This window comes from Anas platyrhynchos, chromosome 1, assembly GCF_047663525.1.
Source record: "Anas platyrhynchos isolate ZD024472 breed Pekin duck chromosome 1, IASCAAS_PekinDuck_T2T, whole genome shotgun sequence".
NCBI classification, from domain to species: Eukaryota; Metazoa; Chordata; class Aves; order Anseriformes; family Anatidae; genus Anas; species Anas platyrhynchos.
The window spans coordinates 153256715-153284271 of NC_092587.1; the positions used below are offsets into that span (position 1 = coordinate 153256715).

General features: G+C 41.3%; 1 protein-coding gene across 1 annotated transcript in view; it reads right to left on the minus strand.

Annotated features, from left to right (window-relative positions):
• Positions 1–12233: 12233 nt before the first annotated feature.
• The window catches only part of HS6ST3 (heparan sulfate 6-O-sulfotransferase 3), a 296572-nt gene continuing 281248 nt past the window's right edge, over positions 12234–27557 (minus strand). Inside the window, exon 2 of the mRNA XM_027443275.3 lies at positions 12234–18136. Coding sequence (XP_027299076.1) covers positions 17431–18136 — 706 coding nt within the window. The 3' untranslated portion in view covers positions 12234–17430. The remainder of the gene's footprint in view (positions 18137–27557) is intronic.

Below are 27557 nucleotides of genomic sequence, written 5' to 3' on the forward strand. Positions count from 1 at the left end.
GAGCCAGGTAGGTCCACTAGCAGGTTGTGTCCCTGCTGGCAAGAGCATGGGCAAAAACCTGCTCTCTGGCAGGGTTTGTCTAAAAGGGAAGGTGTTTCTTGTGTAAGTTTTCCCATAAACTTCTACCAGTATGGCTACTATGACAAATGCAGCCTGTTGGCCTTCTCTATACTGGGTTAATTTGCCTCCCATGTGAGATATTGTGGCAATGATGCCCTGAGCTACCTCATCTGCTGTAACCATTCCCAAGTGGGTGATGTCCCACGCACAACATCCCACCAGCCCACTGCATGGCCCAGGGGATGTCAGTGTTTGAGAGTCTCCTCTGTCTACACAGCTGCAAAGCATTATCATTACCCAAACAGAGAAGATGAACTGGGAGTTTGCCAAAGACTTAAACAATTAATAAGCTAAATTTCTTTCCCTCCTCACTGAGATCCCAGTGTTGTCAGAAGGGCATTAAGGATTTCTCTTTGTTTATTGGAATTAATTTACTTCTTCCCCCAAATGACAACTGCAGCTCGTTTAAAGTAGTCGGTCTCACACTAATTTCTTTGTTCAATGAGTGCCATTCAGCTCCCCACAGAAGTTACCAAATTAAAAATTGTCAACTTCTGTAATGGCCTGACCTTTTCAAGCTGAAAAAGTTCAAAGTCTGGCCCACTGGGTCCGAAAGGAAAGCAGCCAAGAGCTGCTGCCTGCACTGGAGCATCAACGTGAATGCTCCAACAGGTAAATAGTCGCTCAGAGAGCTTGGGAAAACATCTCACAAGTTGAGCAAGTAGACAAGGTGCCACGTGCAGAGAAAATTAAAAAGGAAATACTGTTTCGGTGATATACCCTAGGGAACAGACAGAGCTTGTGTATCTATCTAATCTAACTTAATTGTTAGAAGTTTATGTATTTCCATACTTTGAATTAAGAAAATAAAAGGGGGAGGAGGTGGGGGAGATAACCAAAAATCCAAGCTTGCTTGTTCAGAAACTTTTAACCTTCTCTTACCTCCTTTTCCTTTTTAATTAGAGCACTTATTTGCTAATCATCTGTATTAATTTTAGCTTTCGGTAGCACTCAGAGCCATTGCCCTGTGCTCAATACAAGCGTACACTTGGAGCCTGGCAGTGCTTCTGCTTGCTCTGATCTTACTGCAAGATGCTGCTGAAGGAGATGACCCCAATAAAACCCCCTCCTTCTGTGGTATCAAATCAGGCATGTGAGCACACACAGTGGGATTGTGGGGCAGCCTGAACCAGGCCTTCTCATGGATGTCACCCACCTCGTGACCATGCAATCACTGGCTCCAGTCTGGGGGGCCCCATGGGGCTTGGAGCAGACAGGCAAGGGAGAACAAACCTCTCTGAAGCAGCCCCCTGCTAGAGGAGATCCTACACCATGCAAAACTACAACCTATTGCTCTGGTCCTGTTCAACCTGATGTATGTGAGCCACCCTGCTCAGAGCCAGGGCCAGGCCACGCACCCGTGATCCTGCTCAGGGGTGGCGTTAAGGATGGTTTACTGCACAGATGAAATAAATTAATGCAGGGAGAGGAGGGGACTACCAAAAGTAGTGTATTAGGATGCAGACTGTGGGCTGTTTGCTGTCTCTTGATCTAACGTGGGTTTGTTGGAAGGGTTTGGGATTTTGTTCTGTTTGTTTGTAGTCCTCGGAAGTGCTGCGTAGGACTCCTGTGACTCCCACAGACAGATGACTTCTGATGTAAACTTACTGACACATTACAGTGTGTAATTTGCTAATGATCTTCCCACTAATGATGCAGATTAAAAATGACAGCTGACAAATCCTTGCCCAGAGGAAAGGTTGCAGGGAGCAGGGCACTGGGAGCAAATCTGAGGGAGGAATCCCGCCTCCTATATGGCTGATAATACATACAGCTCCTTGGGATTTATCCCACATCTTTGCTGAGAAGTGAGAAAGGCAGGTCTCTCTTGCGATTTATATGTTCCTCATAAGTTTCTCAGGGACTACAGATTTTCTTCTGGCCTCCTGGCATGGTAGTTACCCTGAGTTTAAATGGTAATTGCTCCATGGGTTGCTCTCTGCATTGACAAAGAGCAGCTGTGGTGTCATGGCCTTGGCTGGGATAGTTAGTTTTCTTCACAGAGGATCATAAGATGTTGTGGTTTGGACTTTTGGTGATAGCACTCTGATGGTTTTCATTGCAGAGCAGTGCTTGCACAGAGCCAAGGGCTCTTCTGCTTCTCACACTGCCCTGCCAGTGTGGGGGCCAGGGGTGCACCAGGAGCTGGGAGGGGACAGAGCGAGGACAGCTGGCCCAGGCTGGCCAGAGCGATGTCCCATACCTTGTGGTATCATGCTCAGCAATAAAACCGAGGTAAAAAAGGAGGAAGGAGGGAGCATTGAGGGTGATGGCATTTGACTTCCTAAGAAACTGTTAAGCATGATGAGCCCTGCTTTCCTGGAAGTGGCTGAGCACCTGCCTGCCCATGGGAAGCAGGGAATGGATTCCCTGTTTGGCTTTGCTCACACACGTGGCTTTTGCTTTACCTGTTAAACTGGCTTTATCTCAGCCCACGAGTTCTCACACTTTTACCTTTCCAATTCTCTCCCCCATCCACCAGGGGAGAGTGAGTGAGCAGATGTGTGATGCTGAGCTGCCTGCCGGGGCTAAACCACAACATGCAGTCTCTTGGTTTTTATTATTTTTTTTATCAAACATTAAGCCATTTTACTAATATCTAAGAGGCAAAGTTGAAAGCTACAGGGCCATGCACACTAATTACACTGTTTCTGATAACAGTGGGGATCTTTGGAGATTTAAGTATTTGAACAAAGGCTTTGGTTTTTATTTTTTTATTTTTTATTCTTTGCCAGAAAAGGGAGGGCATTGAGAAGGGAGAATCAGCATGAGCTTACTGACTAATTACAGCCTAGAGAACACCAGTCCTAGTCCCTAAAACTACCCTATTTTGATTACTGCACTTCAAGACGGTATCTTGGGCTCTACAGACCTCTCTGAATACATTTTTTCCAGTGGAATTAGGAAGTCGATAATTGATGTCACCAGGCCTTCAGCAATTCCTGCTGCCTACCCAGACTTTTTACTCCACATGGCTGAAAGCACAGAGTCGGGTCAGCTTTTTCTAACTGCGAATGCATTCTTCACAGAGAGTCTGAATTTGTCTCCTGCACATCTGGCCTGGTATCTAGCTCCTTGCTGACTTCTGTTGCTGGAACTTCCTCCCCAAAACTGTGTCCAGACCCTTTCAGATCCTTCCTCTGAACCTGTTTCTGTGTTATATACTGTAAAGTCAAACTATTAGTTGGGTATCTTGCTAGGAAAGTCCATTGTAATTTCATGCATGGATCTATATGATGAATGACCCATGGCCTAGACAAGTTTTTAGCGTACAGGTAAGGGCATGGAAAAATATACCTGCAACACACCTTTCCTCCCATCAGTGAAGTTGCATGGGTATAATGTTGACTAATGTGGTCTCAGGAAGTTTTCTTTTAGTTCACAGTTTCTGAATGACACTTTGTGGTGTACTTCAAAAATGAACAAGGGACTCCCTTGGTTGGTAGTGTGCATAGTACTCCTGACATTAGATTTGTCCATGCTGCATCCCTTACCCACTGTACCAATACCTCCCTTTAGAGGGGAGAGAAGGTACTCTGGGTTTCAGGTATCATAGACCCACAGCATGGTTTGGGTTGGAAGGGACATTAAAGACTACCCAGTTCCACCCCCCTGCCATGGGCAGGGACACCTCCCACCAGCTCAGGCTTCCCAAAGCCCCATCCAGCTTGGCCTTGAGCACCTCCAGGGATGGGGCATCCACAGCTTCTCTGGGCAGCCTGTGCCAGGGCCTCACCACCCTCAGAGTAAAAAATTTCTTCCTAATATCTAATCTAAACCTATGTTCTTTTAGTTTAAACCCTTGTCCTATCACTATACTCCCTGACAAAGAGTCCATCTCCTGCTTTCTTGTAGGTTTCCTTTAGGTACTATTAATCAACTGTCTTGAATTAACTCTCCACTGAGAACTGAAGTCAAATGTATCATTGCAGACCTTAAAACAAATGCCAGCTTGAGGTTTCTTCCCTGAGCTTTTGGTAAGAGCCAAACACTAGATGTGCCAGTGCACTGAATGTGTGAGGTGACCAGACCCCCAGATTCCCACCTGTCAGAAGTATTTCTTCACCTCCTCCAACCCACTCCAGAGTCACCCCATGCCTGTGGGCAGGCAGATTTTCCTGCCTGCTTTAACAGACAGTATATCATTATTCACTATTTATTTACAGCCTTGGCATGGAATGCATCTCCTCATACTGCTGTATTATTTATAGGCTAAGGCAAACATTGGGATATTGACATGAGGCTACGAGACGTTTTTAAATTCAGAAGCAGCTCATAAATAAGGAGTTAAGTCTTATATTTTAAGAAGAAATGCTAAGGTTCTTGTCTTTAAGCTTTATTGGGAAAAGCTGAAGAAAATAGTCTCCACAATACTGCCAAAATCTATTAACCTGATTCTTCCCCAGCTCACCTCTGCTGTAAGCCAGGCTGATCCCTGGGCCATCCTGCCAGCAGAGGGGAATCAGGTCACTGCTGCCTCTGTGGTGAAAAGGCCAAAGCAAGAGAGAAAGTTTCACCCAGTGAGTCTCCCTTCACCTTCTATAACAGCTCTTATCTCCGGTCACCTCTTACTCATCTCAATTTCCTAACACTCTCCAGCAACTCACCTTGAGGAGAAAGATGTCCATGTAACTTTCAGCTGCTATTTTCTCCTTCTAATCCTGGGCTATTTGGGGGACTTGTTTATTAATCTGTCTTTTGTTCATGATAAAGACTAGCCTGCTTCCAAGAAGTCAGGAATCAGGATAATTGACCTCAAAATGTCATTGGTATCCTTGGGCACTAGCCCTGGTTCATCTGCACTCTCCTGGAGAAGATAACCATGAACACAGGCTCAGCTGTTAAAAGGTGCATTGTAAAATCCTACTTTCCATGGCTTCTAGAGTGGATGCCTCTTCCCTTGTTTCTCCCTATTGCACACATCCAGAGATTATACCCTTTTGGAAGCTGCTAGGGTGGAAAGTTTGATTTTTGAGTTTCCAAATCCTTGCAATATTCATGAGATTTTTGAAGAACTAAAAGCACCTACCTTTCTTCGTGACAATCATAGAATCACAAAATGGTTTGGGTTGGAAGGGACCTTAAAGATCACCTGGTTCCACCACCACCACCCCCCCCCCACGGGCAGGGATGCTACCCACTAGATCAAGTCATCCAGGGCCATATCCAACGTCCACACATAGCTCAGCCTTGCTTCCTACTGAGCGTAAATAACAATGTGGCTATCAGTGCCTTTTTGATATAATTCCTATGTGTGGTGGTATCAAATTAAATCAGAAGAGGAAGTTTATAGCACTTCACATTTTTCCATATATGGTTTCATGCTGTTATACAGTGTTCATCACATTCTCCGTACCTTATTTGCTGTGAGATATCTGAAATTCTTTGTCTTATCTGATCCATGATTTAAGATTCTGACCTTTTCAGCTTTCTGTAATTTGACTGCCAGCTCACTCAATATGCCTTTGTTTATAGCCTTACAGCAGAGAGACCAAGCGAAGATGTGAGCTGCTGGTGTGCTAGAAAGATACAAAATTCTATTTGCCAAAATTTGTGTGCAGAAGAAGGAAACGGAGATGTAATTCGAAAAGTTTTAAAAGAATCTGAGAATACAGATGAGAAAGGGGATTAAACACACTGCCACTATGACTCGCTGCTAAAAGAATGAACCAAAAAGCAATACCTTTCTGTTTATGGCAACCTGTGTGAAAAGCAATTTCAACACTAATAAAAACTGATTTTTCACCTCCATGGCGAGAGGAGCAGAATGGCAGCATACATCTTAACACTTTCATCAAAATGGTTGGGAAGGTAAATGAAGCCTTTATATCTGCTTCTGGGATGCTATGTTGGCTTGCCTCAAGTTCTGCTCCCCTGCTGCCTCGTCAGCTCGCAGAATGAGCTCTGGGGACACTAATCTCTGCTGGAGAATAGCTGCTAAATTATTCAGAGTACCAAAGACAAGGGCTGAGTGTGAATTACAGAAGGCCCTGATGGCACGGCATGACAGTGATAGAATGACAGATGAAATTCAGCTTAGGTAAATTTAAAGTGAGACATATGGGGAAAAATAATCCTAACTTATCATTCGCAGTTGAGTATGCTACTTGGAAATGAGATCTTGCACTTATAATATGTAATCTTATGGAAATGTAGATTTGTGCTTATAACCAAAAAAAAAAAAAAAAAAAAAATCTAAACTAAATTCTAGGAAATATAGAAAAAAGAAAAAGCCTATAAACAACATGCAGAGCGTCCTTATGTCACCATCAGAATCTCTGGTGCACTTGTATCTTGAATGCTGTGGACAGGTCTGGTCCCCCTATCACCAAAGGAAGATGAGGCAGATCAAGAAATGCTGCAGTCAAGCTCAACCAGGATAATGGAAAACACGGATGTTTACAGAACAGCCTTATGTTCTTCTGCCTATTGCAGACACAAAGGAGAGGGGTTATGGTAGAGGACCGTGAAATCAGGAGTTGCATGAAGATGAGCAGGGACTTGTTCAGTGTGTCTTTGAAGGTAAGATTTAGGTGTGCTTAAATGAAACCAGAAGGTGGCAGACTCAAAACAAACAAAAAGAGGTAGTTTTCCATTGTGCCAATGAAAATCTCATCACAGGTAAGCTAAAATAGTCTTTGCTAAAGGTACTAAAAGTTTGCTTGAGTTCAAAAAGCTTCCCTGCTCTTACACGAAGCTACTTGGGCCACTACCAGAGTGAGCAGCTCTAGCTGCCCCTAGTTCAGCTATTCCCTGAACTATTCTTAATTTAAATCGTTGGGGTTTTATCTGTAGTATGTTGTTGACAGGGGGACATAAGCTAATGCTGATTTCTCAGTTACACCAAAGAGAACACCATAAGCTTGAATATAAGCTTTTTCCCAGGGTTCATCCAGTGGACAAGGCATCAAAGCAGATAATTAAAGCCTTCAGATACAATCCATCTGCTTTAGATTTCTTCAGGCGACCTTCATTTGTAGTAAACAACAACAACAACAACAACAAAGGCAGATTAGGATATCCTGGTTTGGATAGCTGCTTCAGGAGATGAATCACCTTCTACCACTGCCTACGTTTCCCAAGCCTGGGACCATTATGACTCAACAAGAGAGGACTACCACAAATGCATATTTCCTACATATTCATTCCTCCAGATACTTAGTCAATTTTGTGATTTATTTAACTTGTTTTAAATGTGACATAAACAATGTTGACTGACAAATTCTGCTCAAAGTTTATAAATAAAGATGCTTCTTTAAAACAAAATCTGGCAAAGACAAGCCTGGCTTAGGCCCAACAGAAGAAGTTTACATTCAGCTCGTGATCTGCTGAGCTAGCTGCCCAGTTGATCCAAACAGAAGATGAAACATCCTATAACTGTTTATCTAAATCACTGATAAACTGTAGCTCATTTATTTGCCATTTAATTCTCATAAACATACAGGTGAGAAAACCTATGTTTGTGCAATTTTTATATCTAGTGCTGAGCCTATGTCCTGAAGTCTTGGTCACCTCATGATTCACTGCAACTGGGGTGGTCATATATCCTCTTTAACCCAGTGTTTCTCATTTTCTTTGCTTGGAAATCAAGGTGCCTGGTGGGGCAAGAGTAACCTTCTGGCTCCCCAGCATTGAGGTGGGACCCAGAAGATGAAAAGAGCTCCCAGTTCAAGGCTAGTAGCCGTGGGAACTAAGTGCTTGTGTGAGCATATCAGAAGTCAAAGGGACTTGAAAAGCAAAGGAGAGAAAGCAGGGACAGCTGTGAGACAGCTAAGGTCCAGAGAGGCTAACTTGAGATAGAGGCTTGCTACAAGGTTCATAAAAGCAGCTTTATGGAGAGGAAGAAAATGACTGTAAGAAGCATTGGTACCTAAGAAGACATTGGTGCAAATTGTACAGCATCCCCAAGATTAGTGGGGAACTGAGGAAGGGATTCAGTATTTCTTATTTATCTTCATCTCTGAAATTAGTACTGTGTTAGAAATGTTCTGCACAACTATTTGCTACCACCAGCAAGCATTTAAAAAGAGTAGAGAAAAAATATAAAGTTCATGAGGCTTCAGCATCTGGATGGACACCATCAAAGTAGCAAGAGATGTCTGAGCTTTTGGCAATACTCCTGCAGGTGATGAAAAGCTCCTGCTCTAGCAGTTTGTGCTGGATGGGTTACCATTTCTCTGTATCTGATCCTTACATAAAAACTTCCCCCAAACCAAAGGCAAGTGCATGGCTGGGCTCTGTCTGACTGGCAATCCAAAGCATTGTGTCCAGCATGTAGGAATCAATGCAAACAGTATGCAAATGGCCAGCGGTGACATTTTGACAGAAGCATCGTGTGTGTGTGTGTGTGCGCACATATGGTCTTGCAGAAACAAGTGTCCACACACATGTTAACCTTCAGTCACTCATGAAAAGTAGCTCTACTGCTCCCCAGGACTGTAACTGGAGCTGTGCAGCATTAAAGTCTTCCAAAACGTTCCTACTTTCTCGATAGTGTTCATTTCAATGTGATTACTTCCCTGAAACCCTGTCTTGACTGTGACATCATGCACCTGCAGACCAGTCAGTTTGTATTGCCAATTATAATGATGACATGGTTTCATTTTGGTCTGTTGCTGATGGATTTCACCTAGGGTTGTTTTGTTTATCCTGCTTAATATCCAGCCATTTATTAGCATACATATTCCTGCATCCTGATAGTCAGAAACACTTAAACTTCTACAGCTGAGATATTGTCATTACTGCTTATCACAAGCATCACTGGTCACAGGTTTACAGTCTTACAGCTGAAGCAGCAATCCTGACACTAAACTCCCCGTAGACAAAGGGAGAAACATTGCTTGGTCTCCACATGTTTGGTAATGCAAGGCTGCTTGTTTGTCACTTGGATGCCACATCACAGAATTGAAATCCCAAAAGGACTGCTGGGTGACCTTGCCTGCTTTTGGCAGAGCACAGGTTGTTTCATATGAGCCCACCAGATCCTGCCTGAAGAGGCTGGGCATGAGTATATTTTACACAGTATAAAGATTTCTGGGTAAGACAGAAATCCACCAAAAATCTCCTGTCAATTATTTCCTTGAACTTTGCATAGATAAGCAGATTTTTCAGGGCATCTTCACATCCACACTTTCACAGTGGATATCTCTTTGGCTCTCTGATGCTTGCATTCCTCCCCATGAATCTTCTATTTCTCAGCTACCTCGCTAATTCCAGTGGTTTTGATCACCATCTTTGCACAGATGGTCCCCAGGTCTCTCCATCCCTAATGTTCCCCCTCTGGTCTTTGTGAATCTTTAAATATCTCTAGACCTACTCACTTGGAAGCCTTACTTCTATTTCCAGTGCAGTCTTTCCAAAAGTGAATTCCTGCCCCCTTGTCCTCTGATATGGCTGAGGCTCTACCTCCTCTAAAGTACCTTTGGTTTTTCGTTTGTTTTTCCTCTTGTTTGCAAACAGTGAGGTGCAGGAGCCGTTTCTGGGGTGAGAGTCTTCTTGCTCCATGATAAGTGTCCAAAACAGGCCAGATCCTAGTACCCTGAAGGTCCACTTGCCTCCATCGGCAATAAGGGGATCCCCAAAGGCAGTGTGAGGAGGCTGATTTTTAGTGATGTGAGGGGGCCCTGTATGTTTCACCATGAAGTGGGCAGCTGCTTACCCAGTGGACAAAATCCTTTAGCAGCCCTCTTGCCAAAGCAGGACAGGCTTTATTTATTCTCCCCATTATGTGTTTTTAGCACCCTGTACTTTCATATAACAGTAAGATTTATAACAGTCATTTACTTACCTCCATACCGCCTAATCTCACTTGCTCATATTCGTAATTTTAGGGGCATACTCACAAATTTCTACACGAATGTTGAAAGGTGTCACACCTTGTATAACCTCTGTAGCTAAAATAGAATTTAACGTGAATTAAATCTTAAAAACCAAAGCCTTTCTCCAGAGGTATCTAATACAGTCCAGCAATGCCAATTCCCACTCTTGCTTATAGCTGTGCCATAACTGCACATTACAGCACAAATTTCTGATGTATTTCTTGAAATGTAACCATGTATGTGGAAAAAATTTATCTGTCTTCTGGTGGCAAAATCCATTTCTACTTTGCTATATAGTAATATTTATCAGCAATGCAGACATTTATTTCATTTACCATCTTTCCGCCCCTGCTTCATAGCTGCTTTCACTGGAGTGCAGGACCCAGTAAAGTAATAACATTCATTTTGCTCTTCCATCACTCACAGTGTCCTGCAGTGCATTTGATTTTGTGCTCACTACTGGTGATGATGATGGACTCTCACCTTGCAGATTGTCTCAAGTGATGGCCCCCAAAAGTACAAACACTGTGGGAGCAATTTGGATTCCTAAATACAAGTCTCTAGGAGGGAGGAACTGTTTGTTTGGAGACCTGCAGGTATTCAAGACATCTGTACAGGGCTTGCAGATATGACATAACATCTACGCTGAGACCTATGTCCTTCTGGAGCAGGGGTTGGAGGTCAGGGAGGCAACTTCAGGACATCATAAACAGCACTGAATGATTCTGTTTAGCAGCCTGAGTTGTTCCCTGGTAGTATCAACTCCCTCTGCCATCTGGTCTTCACTGTCAGGGTCCACTTCTCATGCCCACTCAGCCATCAGCTTCTGGGGGACTGGTTTCAAACAATAGTATGAGTTTCCAGAGGCCAACAGGCTGCCTCCCAGGAACCAAGTTTAATTCACATCAGCCACCAGGCAAGCAGTGGGATACTGCCACTATTGCAATTTACAGAAAACTGGAGATTAGAAAGTTCTCCTACCTTTTTATGTCCCCAAAATGTTACACACTAAAATAGTGACATGAAAATTGAAATTTGCAATGGGGATTTCATTAATAGCACTGAAAGGGGTACAAAAGGTGATCAAACACAGTCCTGTTGCAAGGCGTATGTATAGTATTACCTTGTTCTTTATGATATTTAATTTGGTCTTAAGTTTTTTTCAAATACTCCAGATGTGTATCCATACACATATACAAAACTTCAAGAGACAACCAGAAGTATTGATAAATTCAGTGTTGAAGTGAATGGCTCTAAAAAAAAGTGCAAAATTGGGTAGGATGAAATGAGGATAAATTCCAGAGAGGTACTGTTTACTGCAGACTCAAACAGCATTCCCTCACTATGTTGGTTTTTAAACAGTAGCTGTGAACAATTAGAAAATTATTAGGAAGAATTTAGAAAATAAAATAAACTCAAACCTTGAGAATTTCTCAAGAAGACTTTTTTTTTTTTTTTTTTTTTTTTTTTTTTTTTTTTTTTTTAACCATTAATACAACACTTAGTACTAGTCAGTTGACTTTGTTGAAAAAATGCCCTTTTTTTCGTGTAACCTGCCCAGTCAAGGCCAATCCATCCTAATTTGCCATGGCACGGTCTCCTCTTTCAACCAGACTCGCATCCAGGGATGTGGCATATTTGCTTCATGTTGGGAATCAAGAACTGTGAAGAAGTTTTGGTCTGGTAAAATAGTCATGGAACAAACAGGGATCCAAAACACTATTTGAAAGAGGAGACCTAACAGGGGGCCTGAGTTACATTGTAAAAGAGGTTTCCATGTATCCTCCTTATTCACATCTATCCATGCTCCCCCATGTTCCCATCCCTGTCCTAGTTCATTGTACCTACACATATACATGAGATAGTGTGGCTGAAAATGCAATTGGCTCCTCGTATGGTCCACGAACCCAGAGGAGATGTAAGGATATATATATAAAGCCAATGGTGAAACAACAGACTGCAGCTTCTTATTCTTACCCATGGTAGCTCCTTAGATTACCCTGAAGGTTGGGACCGGTCCTCTGTGCAGTTTCTGTAGAAATGAAGTCCAACAAATTCACCAGCACTTTTTCAGTTATTTGCGTGCTTAAGTCTTAATTCAATCCAAGTATGGAAATTCTGACACTGGGGTCACTTGAATTAGTGCTAGTGACTATGCAAGTCTCAAGCCTCCTGACTTAATGCAATCTGAGATGAAGCCTGCTAAAGTCAATTGCAATCATAAGATTTCTGATTGGGTCCCAACATAATTAAAGAGTAAGTTGTGCCAACATGCTTTTCCTCTATGTACATTTTATTACGAAACATAATTATGGTCATAGTGGATCTGCACTAATGCTTGAAACCAGCCCAACAGAAGCATTTTTAGTCACTTTTATGGTTATGTAGATAAGATGGAACCTTTAGTGTTTCAAAAATGCAATCAATGTTTATTTGTTGCTCATAAGTTATTCATGGACCCAACAATATTCAACAAAACTTCTTCATTTTTAACAGATTTCTTAATGAGTATCAATTTACAGAAAACCACCAACAAATAAATATATGAAAACAATTGCTTTTGACACCACAATGGTTAAACACATTAAATAATTCATTAAATTGTGCTTTACATCAATGAAAACCCCTAGGTCTACAAACTATCCTTTAAATAGGAATAAAAGTAGATATGGTTAGTCACAATACAATCTCTTAGTAGCAGAGTTCACACACATTATTGCACATAAACAGAAGGAAAATCCCTAAAGAATAAAATAATTTACAGTCTATTAATTTACCCTTTCATCTCAAATATGGCAACTGATGGGAACTCCTGATTTATTCATTTTCTCACTTCAAAGATTTATTTGAAATCACAGAGCTTGTGATATGGCCAAGAAAAACAAACAAAACAAAACAAAACAAAACAAATGAAGGATATTGTAGGAATCTATTTCTCTCCCCAAAATATTGAGAAAGTATTACAAGAACCAAACTACAGGAAGTGTTTCAATGCAAGCTGGGTACCTTTTCTGAGTATGCTTTTACCATGGGTAAGGCAGACACAGCAATCTACTCTATCAGAATAATTTTATTGTGGTTATTCATCTCAGGACCTCTTACAGGGTAATCTCCACCAACCTGGAAAATAGATATTCTCTATCCAATAAAAATAAATAAATAAATTCATGTGTATCAGAGGAACAGCAATGGTGAAGAAAAGTGCCAGTGAGATAACGAGTTTTATAGCATCAGTGCTCAGTACTGGTAGAGGACTGGATGTTGGACACAAGAACCCACCAGTGCCAAATGAAATGTGTTAACAGGAAGGCCAACTTGAGAAAGGGCCCCAACAACACACATTCACTCCCAGTTACTGGTACTTGAGCCTCTTGAAAATGTGTAGGAAACAAGACCCTCCTGGTAGAGGATGCCCACTCTGAAACACTTTCAGACTGAAGGGTGATGTGACTCGCCACTTGGTTTTGTTGAGTAGATACACTGAAGTTAGGAATTCGGCTGTGGATCTGACTTCCTTCAGTTTTTCACTCTCTACTTCTGTTTTGAGTGAACTGCAGATAAATACCACATACTGGGTAGAAGCCCTAGCAAGGCTATTCCAACCTCATTGTTAACACAACTGCAGTGAGTAATACCAAACACAAGAAACCATCTTTTTTTCCCTTTCCCCATGGTGAAAAAGCTTTTTATTGTTAGCACTGATGACTGGGGAAGAGAGGACAAATTTTCCTTCTCTAATAAAGTACGGCCCATAGGCAATAGGCCAAGTTCTTGGACTAGACATCAAATTACCAGGAACCCGTTTTAACAACACAGCATGTTTCTCTGTCTGCTCCAAGCCTACAGCAAATTATAACTGGAAAAGGCAGCCAGTGCTGAAGATGCGATGGGAGAGATTAGTACGTACATCTCCATTACAAAAGAATGAGATTTGTTTCAGCACCACAGTAGCAGAAGCCAAATTGCCTTGTTTAAGCAACAAAATAATGCCAGGAAGATGGACAGAAATCCTATAGCATCGCTGCTCATGAAGGTTTCAAAAGGAACACACTGCTCTCTGATCTTAAACAAGACACTGTAATTACAGGGAAGCCTGTGCTGTCAGAGCAATGAAGACCTGGAATAACAGAGATGTGAACCTTTATTCTGCTTTTAGGCTGCTTTTGCGCTACAAGATTTTGGGTGCTGTGCCCGAGAGGAAAAAGCTGCAAGCCTGTGTGTTAGAAGAAGTCAGCCTGAAAGTATTTTAAAACTGCTTGATTTTTGATGTGCAGAGAATTTCTGCTAAGGACAGCAGCAGTGTTAGTGAAGGGAGTTTGCTGAATCTACTGCTATAGCTGGGGTGGGAGCTGCTGGAGCCGTGGGCTTTGGTAATGGCAAGATCCCAGATGCTTGCTGCCCGTTCCTGCACAACCAGTGCAATTATGATACACAGGCTCCAGGAGAAAGAAAAAAAGAAAATAGAAGAAAAAAAAAAACACACACACACAACAAAAAACTTCAATTTTAAATAAATCCCAAGCATTAAGGCAAATCCTGTTAACATAGATGCTACAGCACATTAGCAGCTCTTCAGGACCCTAATCTCGTCTCCTGGGAAATGACTGACTAAAAGGTTAGGCATCACATTAAGGTATTGCCAAACTATTAAAGCTAATGCAAACCGCCCAAAGACTGCTTTGATTTTCCTCATTAGGTTTTGTTTTGTGTCATGCAGAAGGAATAGTCTGGAGAACTGTTGGTGTGCTTAGAGAGCTGAAACTGATACTAACAGCAACTGGTGAGGCTGCAGGGAACAATTTCTGCTCTCTCTCTCTCTCTTCTCTCCTGAAAAAATAATGCAGTGTTTTCAAAATGAAAAAAGAGGACCCTGTTGCTGTGAGCGGTGTGGAGAGGTGGCCTGTAGGGGAAAGAGGCAGGGACATGAGAAAAGGGACTCTCTTGGGTGCTTAGGGATGCTTTACAACAAAAGATGGTCTCGGACTGATTCTGCTTTCTTGTTTATCATCCTCCTTAATCCAAGTATGAGCTTGCATCTTTCATTCCATGCACTTGGTTTCTCTCCCACAGGCCCACCAGCAGCCCTGACTCCTGCCCAACCCATAGGGCCCTCCAGGGTCACCTCTGGCATCCTCAGCTCCCTGTGCTCACAGAGACAAAAAAAGCACCCACAAATCCTGGACATGGTGTATTGGGTGCCACAGGCTCCCATCCCCTCTCTCGCCACACAATCTGAAGCACAGGAGGAGATGCAGCAATGGGCCCGGGAATGTTTGACCAGCAGGAAGCCTCCTGCCCTCTGCAGGGCCAGGGCCAGTGCTGTGCTAAAGATGCAAGAGCACTGGTCCAGCCTGGCTCTTAGTGGCCCCACTGTCCCAAAGACAGGACATGCAGAGTGAGCTTTAGTCTCAGACTGTAAAAGTTTCAGTTCAAACCTCTGAATGTAGGTGTTTCTATGTGAGAAAGGAGCCTGAGCGCCTCTTCAAGGCAGTGGGGATCCAGTCAGAACGGTCAGGGGAGTCTTCTTTGAGATGGACATCCCACATTTGGGCAGCAGAATGGCTCTCTGCTGCCCTGTGTTTTCCCTTCTGAAGGCAGAGGTGGGAGGAGATGCATGTGATCCACCAAGGGAACAGGCATTAGAGCCCCAAACTCCCTGCTTACCACAAAAGTAGCACACTGGTGTAAAGCAGCGCTTTGCTAATAAACTACATTGATAATGAGGCATTGTCCCAGTAGCCTTCTTCGCTTCTTAATATTCTTTACAATATTCCATGTTTAACATATTATTGTATGCATTAACTCTCAACAGGATTGTTAGATCGTGTTTTTGATATTGTGCATAGATAAATAGCAATAACATTGTTGGAACTAAAAAAGATACAGCATGCACTAAAAATAACATTTTTGGAAATGAAGGGATAAAGTTTCAAAATCAGCCTTGTTTTCTGCAACACATTAAAATGACTAGCTAAAACCCTTGAATTTTGAAAATAACCAAGAAATGTGCATCCATATCAGGTACTCCAGTATCTCTAATTAGCAAATCTGTAAGGTAAAAGCCATTCATGCATGCAATAATATACTTTCAGCATCTTGATTTAGCAGCCACATTGAGGCACTTAGAGAAATTTCCTCCTAATGCTTTAGATTTATGCTAGAAGAAGAAGGAAAAAAAATCTCTCAAAGATCTATGATGCAAAGGACCTTCTTTTTAAAATTCCACTACCACAAATGGAAACAAGAAAAAATCTCAGAATAAATAGATACAGTTAAGAATGCAATGTGTGGAGGAAGAACCCATTGAATCTTTGTAGACAAGGAAGAAAAACAGATGCAGATCTCTCTTCATGAAAGCACTAAATTTACAAAGAATCTTCATACAGAGTAATAAATATCAAGTCTTTCCACATATCTATTATTTATCCTATAAAAATGAAAGCTGTTTTTTTTTTAATATGTTGTAGCCACTACCATAGTTAGAGAGAAAACCAATTTAAATTGTGTTCACTTGGAATCAATGTACTTTAACAGACTATATCATAAACCTGCCTATCTTCACAGACAATATATCTCCAGGCTTTTAAAGCAGATCTGGATAATGTCACACTAATATTTAAGCTTTTCCTGCTCTCTCTTTCCTCTTTCCTGTAGTTTGCTGGGCCCCTCTTCACCTTTTGTGAATGTGAAGGCTTATTTCATTGCCAACAGGCAGGTAATATGGGCAATGTGTGTGCAGCTTCAACGAGGACCTAGCTTATTTCTCAGTTTTTGCACTCTGGCTTCCCCTTTGCCACACACACTCTGAAAGATGACTGCTACCTGACTGGGTTTGATACTCTTAACATCTGCAGAAAAATAAGTTAAACCCCCCACTTCACTTGCAAATCATCCCTGACTGAGGGCTTACAGAAAACAACAAGCACTGTACCAATCCCACATTTCCTAGGTCTTTTTTAATCAGCCCAGCAAATGCTTTCCTTAATCAAAACACAGCGTGTATAAGTTTGAAGGGCAGTATGTTTACCTCCATTTCATCCACTAGAAAGCTACACACTACAGTTGCAAAGGACAATATTAAATAAACCAGCTCGCACATCACAGAGGAACCAAAACAGATTATTTTTTTTTTTCAATTTTGATTCATGCCTGCACAAGGTTTGGTAGCTCAGATTGTATAGGTTACATCTGTTAATGTCGTGGATATAGCTTTCTCTTCAACCCATTCTCATAGCTTAGGGCTTTGCAGGAAGTCTGTTTGGATAGGAATCTATTCTACTGCTATTTAATAACACTATTAATGCCTAGTTAGAAAAAAAAAATGTTCTCCTCACTGACAGAAACCAAGAAAAACTGAGACAAGGAAGGGTAGCTGTCAGATGCTGTCTCATTTACCAAAGCGGTTGGCCTTCCTTGGCTGATTTTCAGGTAGCCAAGTTACACAAAGTATGAGCCTCTGATCCTCTTATGGGTTAGTCAAGCTGGAGGAGCATCACCACCTTGCCACCTGGCTATTGTAATCTTCAGTAACGGCAACTTCTGCCACCTCTTCCCTTGGCCACTGATGAGCTCTCTGCTCCCGCAGCAGCCTCCGCTCCTCTCGCCTCTTTAGCCGGTTCATCTGATGCTCCTCTTGCTTGGAGTACTGGAAGCGCTGCAAGAACAGGTCCTTGGCGTATTCGTACAGCTGCATGTCCAAGAAGTTCAGCTCCTCTATCCGCTGCCGCACATCCTCACCGATGTCCACATTGGAGGCCCGCGTAACGTTGAACTGGGTGAAAGGGGAAATGAACTTCAGGTTGAATGTCCTCTCGAAGAGATACTGTGTTTTCCTCTGAAATTCGGTGAGGCCAAAGAAGGCCATGTTTTTCAGATTGTTCTTGGCGCTTTGGAGAAGAATCATATTCCTCTCGCTCTCGTTCATAAAAGTCAAGTTGTAACACCCCACCAGGCTGAGATCTGCCAGCATGCGCACCTGGCGGTTGTTGGCTAAGTTGTAGCTGCAGTCCATGAACTCCTCTAAACTGACTCCAGACCAGTCGTCGCCCTCGTAACAGGTAGGCAGCTCATCTGGTGTCGGGCTTCTTCCATCACACATATGAAGGGAAGTTTTCCATGTCGCGCCCCTCTGGACGTGCTTCCATTCACTCAAGTATCGTGACACCGGATCCCTCAGCATCGTGATGTAATAGAAGTTCCTGTAACATATCATTAAACACAGTTTTAAACACAGACTCAATGGTTTTCCCTTTTTTAGTCTCCGGTCAAATGATTACCAGTGACCACTACCACCACCCCCTTCATTTCTTCAACATAAGGTAAGTATTGAAAGCAACTATTTCTGAGATAGTAAAATGTTTAAAGCTTCATAAACCCTGTGGAAAAAAAAAAATGAGGTAGATTGGAAGAAAGAGAGAAATGAAAGGAAATAAACAGCTATCAGAGAAAAGTAGTTACTTTGACTTATCAACTGTTCAGTGCTAGTTACTTCGTGTAGAAGCCAATTAACCAAAGTGTACTCCCTTCTACTTTAAAATGAGGATGGTACTATCAGGAAAACTGGAAAAAAGTGATTTCTATAATCTCATCACTTTCCTTCTGGACTGTGACATGTGTGTTCAAGATGATAATCCATACAGCACTTGGTCAGAACATACGAGAAGCACGGGCAATACAATGTGGATGCTGCAAGTGCTAAAAATAACACCGTGTGGAAGACTGGCATGAGCCACCTACTTAAGAAGAACACTATTATTAAATGGGCGGGAGTGAAGATAATGAGAGGCCCCAAATCCACTCACGTGACTTAATTTTAGACAAGTGGTTGATTGAAATTAGTTATAATCATGTAGTATAAAAGCATTTGTTGATATAAAGATTATCATTATTCAACCTCACCTGTCAAGAATACAAAAGAGACACTAAGAAATATTGATTTGAAATAGAGCAAATAACTGCAGCACTCACATTGTCAATTTGTCTTTTAGCTCTTGAATTGAATTTGTACATCTATTTATGGCAATCTGAAATGGACTGCAATTGACTATGGTTCAAACAGGATTTTACAGATTGCAATTTTTACAGGGAAATGTTTTATACAATAACAACTAACCTAAATTACAGGGTGATATCATAAGGACAAAACAAAACCAAAATACTTATGATTTCTGTCAGCTAGAATAACTAGCAGAAGATTAATGACTAAAATTAACACACGGAATGGTACAAAAATAAGCTCATGAGTTTGTGTGACTCATCTGACTGCAAACAATACATTAATAAATCATGAATCCTAAGATTTCTTAAGAAAAATCTGATCTAAATATTCTTCTTTAAGCCTAGTCAAGGATGAAGCAAATAAGCAGGAAGCAAGCTTGCTCAAGACAAGTTACACTGGAAATAAACCATCACTTTGTGAGGGGCATCTTATAACCAGTTAAATGAAAATTCTTAAAACTACTAATAATCTCCAAGACCAATACCCTTCCTTTTCAGGTATCACCCATTTTCTACCACTCCAGATGGTAAATAGTTTTTCCATAAACCTTGGGTTTGTCATTAAGATAGACATGTCCCCACAATTTCCTAAAATGCAGATATATTCCCCAGTTCGGACAAAGCAAAAGGAAACAGAGCTGAACACTTTGTCCTCATTCATTTTGAGTTCTTCACCTAGAGGATATATAACATACTTTCTGGGATAAGATTATGAGGCCAAACTATGGACTATGGTCTGCTGCAGGATCATTTCTTGAATTACTATCTAATGGAAATGGTTGTTTCAAAAATTATTTCACAGTAGAAAGGTTACAGGTGGAGGGATATAAACTAGGGAGTGCTATAGATGTATTTTATTATCACTTGCAATTGGGAGCCGTGATTTCTGTTAATTTCAGATGATACCCTAAAGGATGACATTTCCAAAAAAAATGGGACTTGGGTTTTCTGGCTACACATGATCAAATTGTACTTCAGCTGTTTGGACCCACTTCAGTTATTTACACAGCTCACGTCAACAGAGAACTCAAGGACTGTGCAACCATTCCATAGAGAGAGATTACTTAAATACCTCTTCACTACTCCTGCAGAGTAGGAAGCACCAGAAATCCTCCTGTGTGCTCCAAAGTATAGCTCCACTATGAAAAACACCGTCTTTACGTACTTCAAGCATGGCTTTCCTGTCTCAAATTGAATGCCCATCTCACCTTGACTCTATGATGCATGTATGAGAGCACATTAAGAATTGTTTCCAAACAATAGAACAAAAAGCGGACATTTCACTGGTATTGTGCAGATAAAGCAGCCAAACTCTCAAAACACCCATAAACTCTGAGTATAAGACATTGTTATTGTAACATCCAGCAGGCACTGACAGGACTATTGTAGACAATGATTGAGGATCCAGGCAGCAGACATGAAAAAAATGGACAAAAATGCAGGGACAGTTGCCAACATCTGTACCAATGAAGACGAAGCATTGGCTTAGTCCTTATATTGGTGCCTCTCACCTCTTTGGATAATTTTAGATGTGAATATGTGGTAACAGATGTATTTAAAAGTTGCTCTCAACAATTATTTATACCTCTAATAACATTTCTGTCTTTCCTCTCCCATCCCTAGCAGTCCCATTCAGGCATGACTCAGAGCAACAGCAATTAACAAAAATATCTCCTTTGCATCAATCATTTCCATTTCATGCCTGGATATGTAAATGCCTTTGATGTGCAATAAACAGGAATACGAAGCAAATGCAGGGAAATGAGAGGAGTGTGTCTTTGTGTGACTTCCGCAGCTTCCCTTCAGCAGACTGGGAAAGAAACTTTCACCTGCCCATTAATGCTTCTCCTCGTAACTACCTGAATTCTGCATCTGGCTCTGCTGTCCTGATCAATTTCCTTCTTATTTGCGTATCTTGCAGAGTGCTGCCTCCTTGTGTTAAGACTGAATGGCTTCTTTATCTGGAAGGAAATCTTCACCAGCAGCCCGATGCACATTTCGTTCCCAAGGCACTAACAGTGCAGCTATCCACACCACGTTCACACTTCACAACCTTCCACTTAACCTTCTGCTCATGACTTTCCATCACCTTTTCTATCATCTTTAACAAACCTAAGGTTGGAAGGCCTTAGATTACTTCCACCTAATCCTAGGTTACACTGTTAGAAAGCTACACAGACGAATAGGGGGATGCTGCCCAGCACTCACAGCACTGCTTTCACTATTATTTTTATTTTTTTTTCAGTGAAAAGGATGTCTTTTCTGTAGAATAATGATATAAATAAAAATACATGGGTTATGCACATTCGTTTCAGTTGGAAAATTACCAAAATTATCTCAGGAAACTGTTGACATTTATGGGTTAAAGAGAGAGGCATTTCAGAGCTCCCAGTGCATAATATGCAGTTTTCACTCAGACTTGGAATGGCTGAGGAGTCAGCTCATAATAAAGACAAGAAGCAGTTCATTAAAAAGTGAAATGACAGGTCGCCTTCCATTTCCCCTTTCTTCCCTATTCAGTAGAAGAGCAGCAAGTCAACTGTACATTGAGTGTGCTTGAGCCAGTCTGAATACAGATGTCCACTTGTTCCTGTCTGTGTAAATGTCCTCCTTGCTTCAGGCATGCTCCTGATTATATGTCTGTGTTAAACTCCACAGGTAGCCACTGGGGGAAATACTCAGCAAAGATCTAAGTGTTGGCTTCTGTTTCCTTGGTTTGACAAAGCTAACTCATCACAGACTTCTTGGCTTCATTTCAATGGACTTCTATCATTGATTACTCAAACTGTTGCCACAGACAGCTTCAGTGTTTAAAGACTACCAAGCAGAATATGCTAGCATGTCAGCGAGAAGATATTTTACACAAAACCTTCCAAATTAATTAAAAACCATGCAAATTATATATATATATATGTACACGTACATATATATAAGCATGGATGTGTGTTTGTCCGTGTGCCCACATCTGTGTGTGTAAAAATTCATATGGCAATCCAGCATAAGCTGCTGTGGTCAAGGAATGAAAAATCACAGTAAGTGCAAGTGGCAAAATGGCCACTTCAGGATGGTTGATTTTTGGACGGGATGCTAAGCAGCATGGTGGTCAGACTTAGTAATCCTTGCAATAGCCTAGTCAAGATAGTGCGTGCAGCTCACAGAAGGTGCCTGCAGAGAGAATCCATGAGAGACCACAGCCACAAACTGAGCACCAGGGTAGTTCCTATTAGCTCAAGAAGATCCATATCTGAAATAATACTATTTAAACTGGAATTAGAAACCACCTGGAAATTCAGAAGGCTCTAGTCCCACCGGTATGAAATCCAGTCTCTTCATTAGCATTAGGGGAGAAAAAGAAAAAAACAAAACCCACAACCCAAACCTTTAATTAATAGAACAGATAAACTGAGCTTCTAGTTATAACCCAAGAACACGTATTTCTTTCACATTATAAGGTATTTTAGTATAAATACTCTAATCTTACATTAATCCTTCAATAGTATTGCCTGGATTTAGAAATTCATTTCAGAGGAGCATATTAGTAGGGGTGATCCCAAACTAGGGCATTTTGCCTCTTCTATCACCACGGAACAGACATCCCAGCTGAGGCAGATTTACTAAACATGTGAAGGACCACCACGCATTGAGAACAAAAACATCCTGTAGGGCCTCCTGGGGAAGAGGATGAATGACATCTTCCCTGGCACTCTTGCTCTCGTGTGGAGCAGCCAGCACAAGGAGAGCTCACACTGCACTTGTGGAGGCTCAGAGTGGGGGAAAAGCGAGCTGCCCCCTCTTCATTTGAATACTGAGGCAGGGCCTTGTGTGTAAAGAGTGATGAGTTTCACAAAGGAGAAGAGCATGCTCACAGCAGCTGGTGCAGGGATGGAGGAATATCTGAGGTGGAGAAAAAGGCGGTCACTGCAGAATATTTGGTGAGATGCTAACAGCCAGAAGAAAGAAGAACCAAAATGACTGAAAAGCCCAGGTCCATCATAAAGACATCCACGTTGTGGTTTTTCCTGGTAGCCGGGAAAATAAAAGCCCTGTTCAAGTTTATGACCTGAGCTGTTATGAGAAGTTAGCAGCTTTAGTCCTGGAAGTGGGTGTGCTCCCATGGCAAGTTCTGAAATGCCCAGCAAAAGCCATCCTGGCTGTATGTACACACTCCCTAAGCAATGCACTGTGCACATTGACTACTGTGGGATCTTAGATACCCACTGATTTGGAGATGCCTAAATGTAGACACCTACACAGAAGTCTCAATCTGTAAGGCGAATCCCACACCTGCAGTCAAAGTCTGCCTGCCTGCACAGATGTATTCACAGAGTGGGAACTTCAGGCCAACCTTGAAAACTAACCTGTAACAAAACATTTTGAAGAGAGTAAGAAGTAACTACAGAGTACCTACATGATGTTACTTTTTGTACCTATCATATATATATATATGAATATGTATATATGTATGTATATACACCAGTCATGTTATCTCTTTGTAAGCATGTTTTAAGAGCTGGAGTTTTCCCCAGATAAACACAAGTTTTAGGTAAGTATTGTATTATTTCACACACATCTCCAAAACAGCAGTTAGAAAAACAGTCTGCCATAGGGAGACAGATAAGATAGGGAGAGGGCTTCGAGTCAGACAACTGGTATCATATTTCTGGTTCTGGAAAGCAAAGGCAATTGCAAAAGAAGTTACTTGGGATGACAGTCTGTTAACAGTCAAGAGAAATTTGGTGTTTGGGCACTGGGAAGCACTTACAAAATGTGACATCTCACATTTCATTGCATGTTATGAGGGGTACCACTTCTTACCAGTTTCAGTTTTTATTATGTTAACCTGTTGCTTTAGCACTCATAAAAGTCCTGATTTTTTTCTGTTAAGAAATTGCAGACACTTTTTTTTTTTTAATATCCTCTGAAATACCAAATTATATTCCATAACTGTGCTATCAGAACAAAAAAAAAAATCAGGAAAGCTTTAAAGCCCTTTGATTTTTTTGGTTTTTTATTTTTTGCATGGCTGCTGATGTGAAGATTAGTATCCCACAGCTGATTAAAGAATGTCAGATGACAAAGAATGTCTTTAGAGATCACTCACTCTCTGACATCAAACAACTTTTAACAGCAGTGATTTAGGGTAGTCCAGAAGGGCAGAAGAAAGCGAGTGAACCTGTGGCAACACAAATGCTGCATGTACAACATCAGGAATTTTTCCACCTATGGAACCTAATTTTCCTAAAAGTGAAGCTAGGGCAAATCCAATAATGCTGCAAAGCTATGCTAGCAAATGAGAATTTGAAATTAGCTTTAATATATATATATGTATATGCACATATATACATAAAGACTTTAAAAATCCAGCAATACATCTGTACAATAACCAATGGTAACAAACACATTTGTAGAGGTTATTCTTCTTAAACATGTTACATATGAAGACAAGTGGCCTGGGACTATGTGAACTGACAACTTTCTTTTCAAAGACTGTAGGCTTTTGAAGTTAGAAACTGCGATTTTCTACATGCATCTTTGATATTCAACAGATTTTGTAAGCAGTGAATAACTATAGAAGTAGTAATCATGTTGTCTACATATCACATTACCATAATCCCTTCAATATCATTAGCAAAAATGGATCTTGGGTTCTGCTCTGCACAAAAGAAACTTGGAGTGTTAAGACTTTTTTTTTTCTTTGACATGAGAGAATATCTATTTGTGAAGATGTAGACTTTAATTAAGTATTTTAAACACATGCCTAAGACACGAGGTGGGTACCAACAGCAGCCTTCCAGTACCTAGGAGGAGGTTACTAAGAAGGTGGAACAAGGTTCTTCACTGACATGCATGAGAGGATAATAAGAGACAATGGTCAAAAATTGAAAAAGAGGAGGATACGTGGAAAATAATTTCCACTAGGAGGATAATTAAGTTTTGGAAAAGAATTGCTGAAGAAGTTGTGTAACTTCCATCCTTGGAGGTTCTGAAGACCCAACTGGACAGAGCCCCAGGCAACCTTGTCTACATTGAGTGTTGACCTTTCTCTAAGAAGGGAGTTGGGTTAGAGACCTCCCAAGGTTTCTTCCCACCCCAGTGATTCTGTGGCTCTGTGTGACTGTGCAGTCTTCTGTCACCAAGTGCACAGCCCTGTCAGAAGACACATCAAAACAGAATCAGCCCGCCAACAGCATTGTACCTGTCCTACCTTGTTCCTTCTTAGCTACCAAAGACGGAGTACAGGGAATGTGCTTTGCCTTTTACAAGACTGTTTTTGCATATGGTTTTAAGCAGGGGTGTAACACTCTGAATCAGCACAGCCTGAATTATTGAGAAACTTCATGAATATTTATTTCAATGACACTTCATTCAATAGCGTCTCTTGAAATTGGAGAGGACAGTGCAGAAACTACATGTCTTTAAAGAAATGAACTCTCTTCACATGTATCAAGTCTGGGTCCTGAACGGCTCCTAGACTAATGAAATGATCTAGCTACCCATGGTTTTAATCCCAGTATCTTAGAAAGTGCACATAGATGGCATATGAATGTGTGAGTTTTCTGAACTAATGCATGACTTTCTTGTGTGCTGCATTTAGGATTAGGCACAGATTTTCGAACACAGAGCATAATGTTAGACTAAATTAGTGAAGAAAATTCAGGGTATAAAGAGCTAAGAATGCTCAAGTACATGGAAAAGCATGGGCTGCCATTTTATTTAGCTACAGGAGGCTCCCAGGGAAATCAGTCTCTTTCCCTTCTAGTACAGATATGACCACTCTGTTATCCCTTTCATAAAACACCTTATCCCATTTTGAAATATTATTTTCACTCCATTGCTCTGGTTGGATTGCTTCTCGTGGTTAGGAACATGATTTTCATTCCCCAACTAAACTTGTTTCTGGCCCAGTTACATCCAGTTTTCTTGAGGTAGCACTGCAAATATACCAAGATAATTTATAGTTGAACATCAGAGGAGGAGAGAAGGTCTTTAAAGCCTTCATTATACAAAGTTGAATGAGTTGTTGTCTTTTCTGGTAAGAAAAGCCAGAAGTAAGCTAGCTGCAGTCCCCCGAAACCCTTTAGTCAGACTGTTTCACTCAAAGATGCATCCCAATTTTTCCAACAATTCAACTTTCCTTGAGAGCTTTTGATATCAGGCTCACAAAAGTAAGTTATGCTGGAAACACCTGAAATCAGTTCTGTTTTTTTTTGCCCACAGAAGCAGTCCTTCCTTGTAATTGACCTTGCACAACTTCACATTTCACTACACAGCTAGAACCGGGCAAAATTTCACGAGGCTTCACAGCTGCTTTGTATAACAAATACTTCCTTATCTCTACTGGCAATGCATTTATTATCTGACCACCTTCACAGTGTGAAGTGGTTTATTTTTGTTTTTGTTTTTTGGGGGGAGGGTGTGTGTGTGGAGCAGAGGTGGGGCATAATTCTGGAAACTCATCCTCTCTGTGTTACTGGCTAATATATAGAAATCCTTTCATTCCTCCTTCCTTTTCAGCTGGTAAGCACTCAGTTTATAGAGGAAATCCATTTCAGCAGGACTGCAGTGTGTGATCTTGTACTTTGTGCTACCGAACTTCATTCCACCTCTTACTGAAATCCTCAAGGTCATTAAGCAAATTCCATTAACATACTTAAGCTTTTTGTGCCAACACCATTAATGAAAACATGAAATAGGATCAGAGCTAAGACCAGCCCGGAGGAAATTCATTAATAACTTTAATTTAGAAAAAAAAAAAAATAACCAGAAAGTTCCTATTTCAGCACATCTTGTTTTGTTACCTTCCATCTACCAGCTTCTTCTCCATCAGAAAACTCTTATACTCAGCCCCATGTTTTCTGCCTTGTATAACAACTACACAGATGCTGCTCTATCAAATACTTTACCCAGGGTAAATTTGCCATCTCCTACCAGAGTAAGAGGCTAGGTATTTATGTGTCTCAGCCCAAAGGATGAGAATGGTGGCTCCAGCTTTGCTGCACGTAAGAACACAAAGAAAGGTTAAGATGGGGAAATGACAATTTGTTTGGGAGTGAAGCAGACTGGAATAGAAATGCACAGCTTAGGCGATTTGACAGAAAAACAAATCTGCCACTTTCCATCAAACAGCCTTGATACAAATTGTAAATCATTTCTTGATGAAACACAAATCTAATGACGTTCCCTCTAGAGATTTTTGTTCCTCGCCTAAATTGTATCGAGCTCAATTGTACCAAGTGTTCTTTAAATTGCCGAAAAGAGTGAAGTAGCAAGAGCTTCGCTGAAATAAATATAAACATAAAATGCAACACTGAAATCAAATAATAAGAATCTGGTTATTCTATCAAGCACGTGCATAATAAAAATCCTGTACCTTGTAAGAAACAGCATGTGAGCACATGCCATTCAAATGCAATAAATACAAATAGCGTCCATAAGATTCTTTGGAGATACTGTATGCAAGACCACATGTAACTTTGTGCCAGAGAGAACAATAAATCCTCTGTGGCCAGGAATGGAAAGGGAGGAATCCATTCCTCATGCCGCCCTCATTCTATCTCACCCCCGTTGTGCACAGATCATTGCCGGGTCTCATAAGGACCATGAAAATCTGGGGCACGTGTG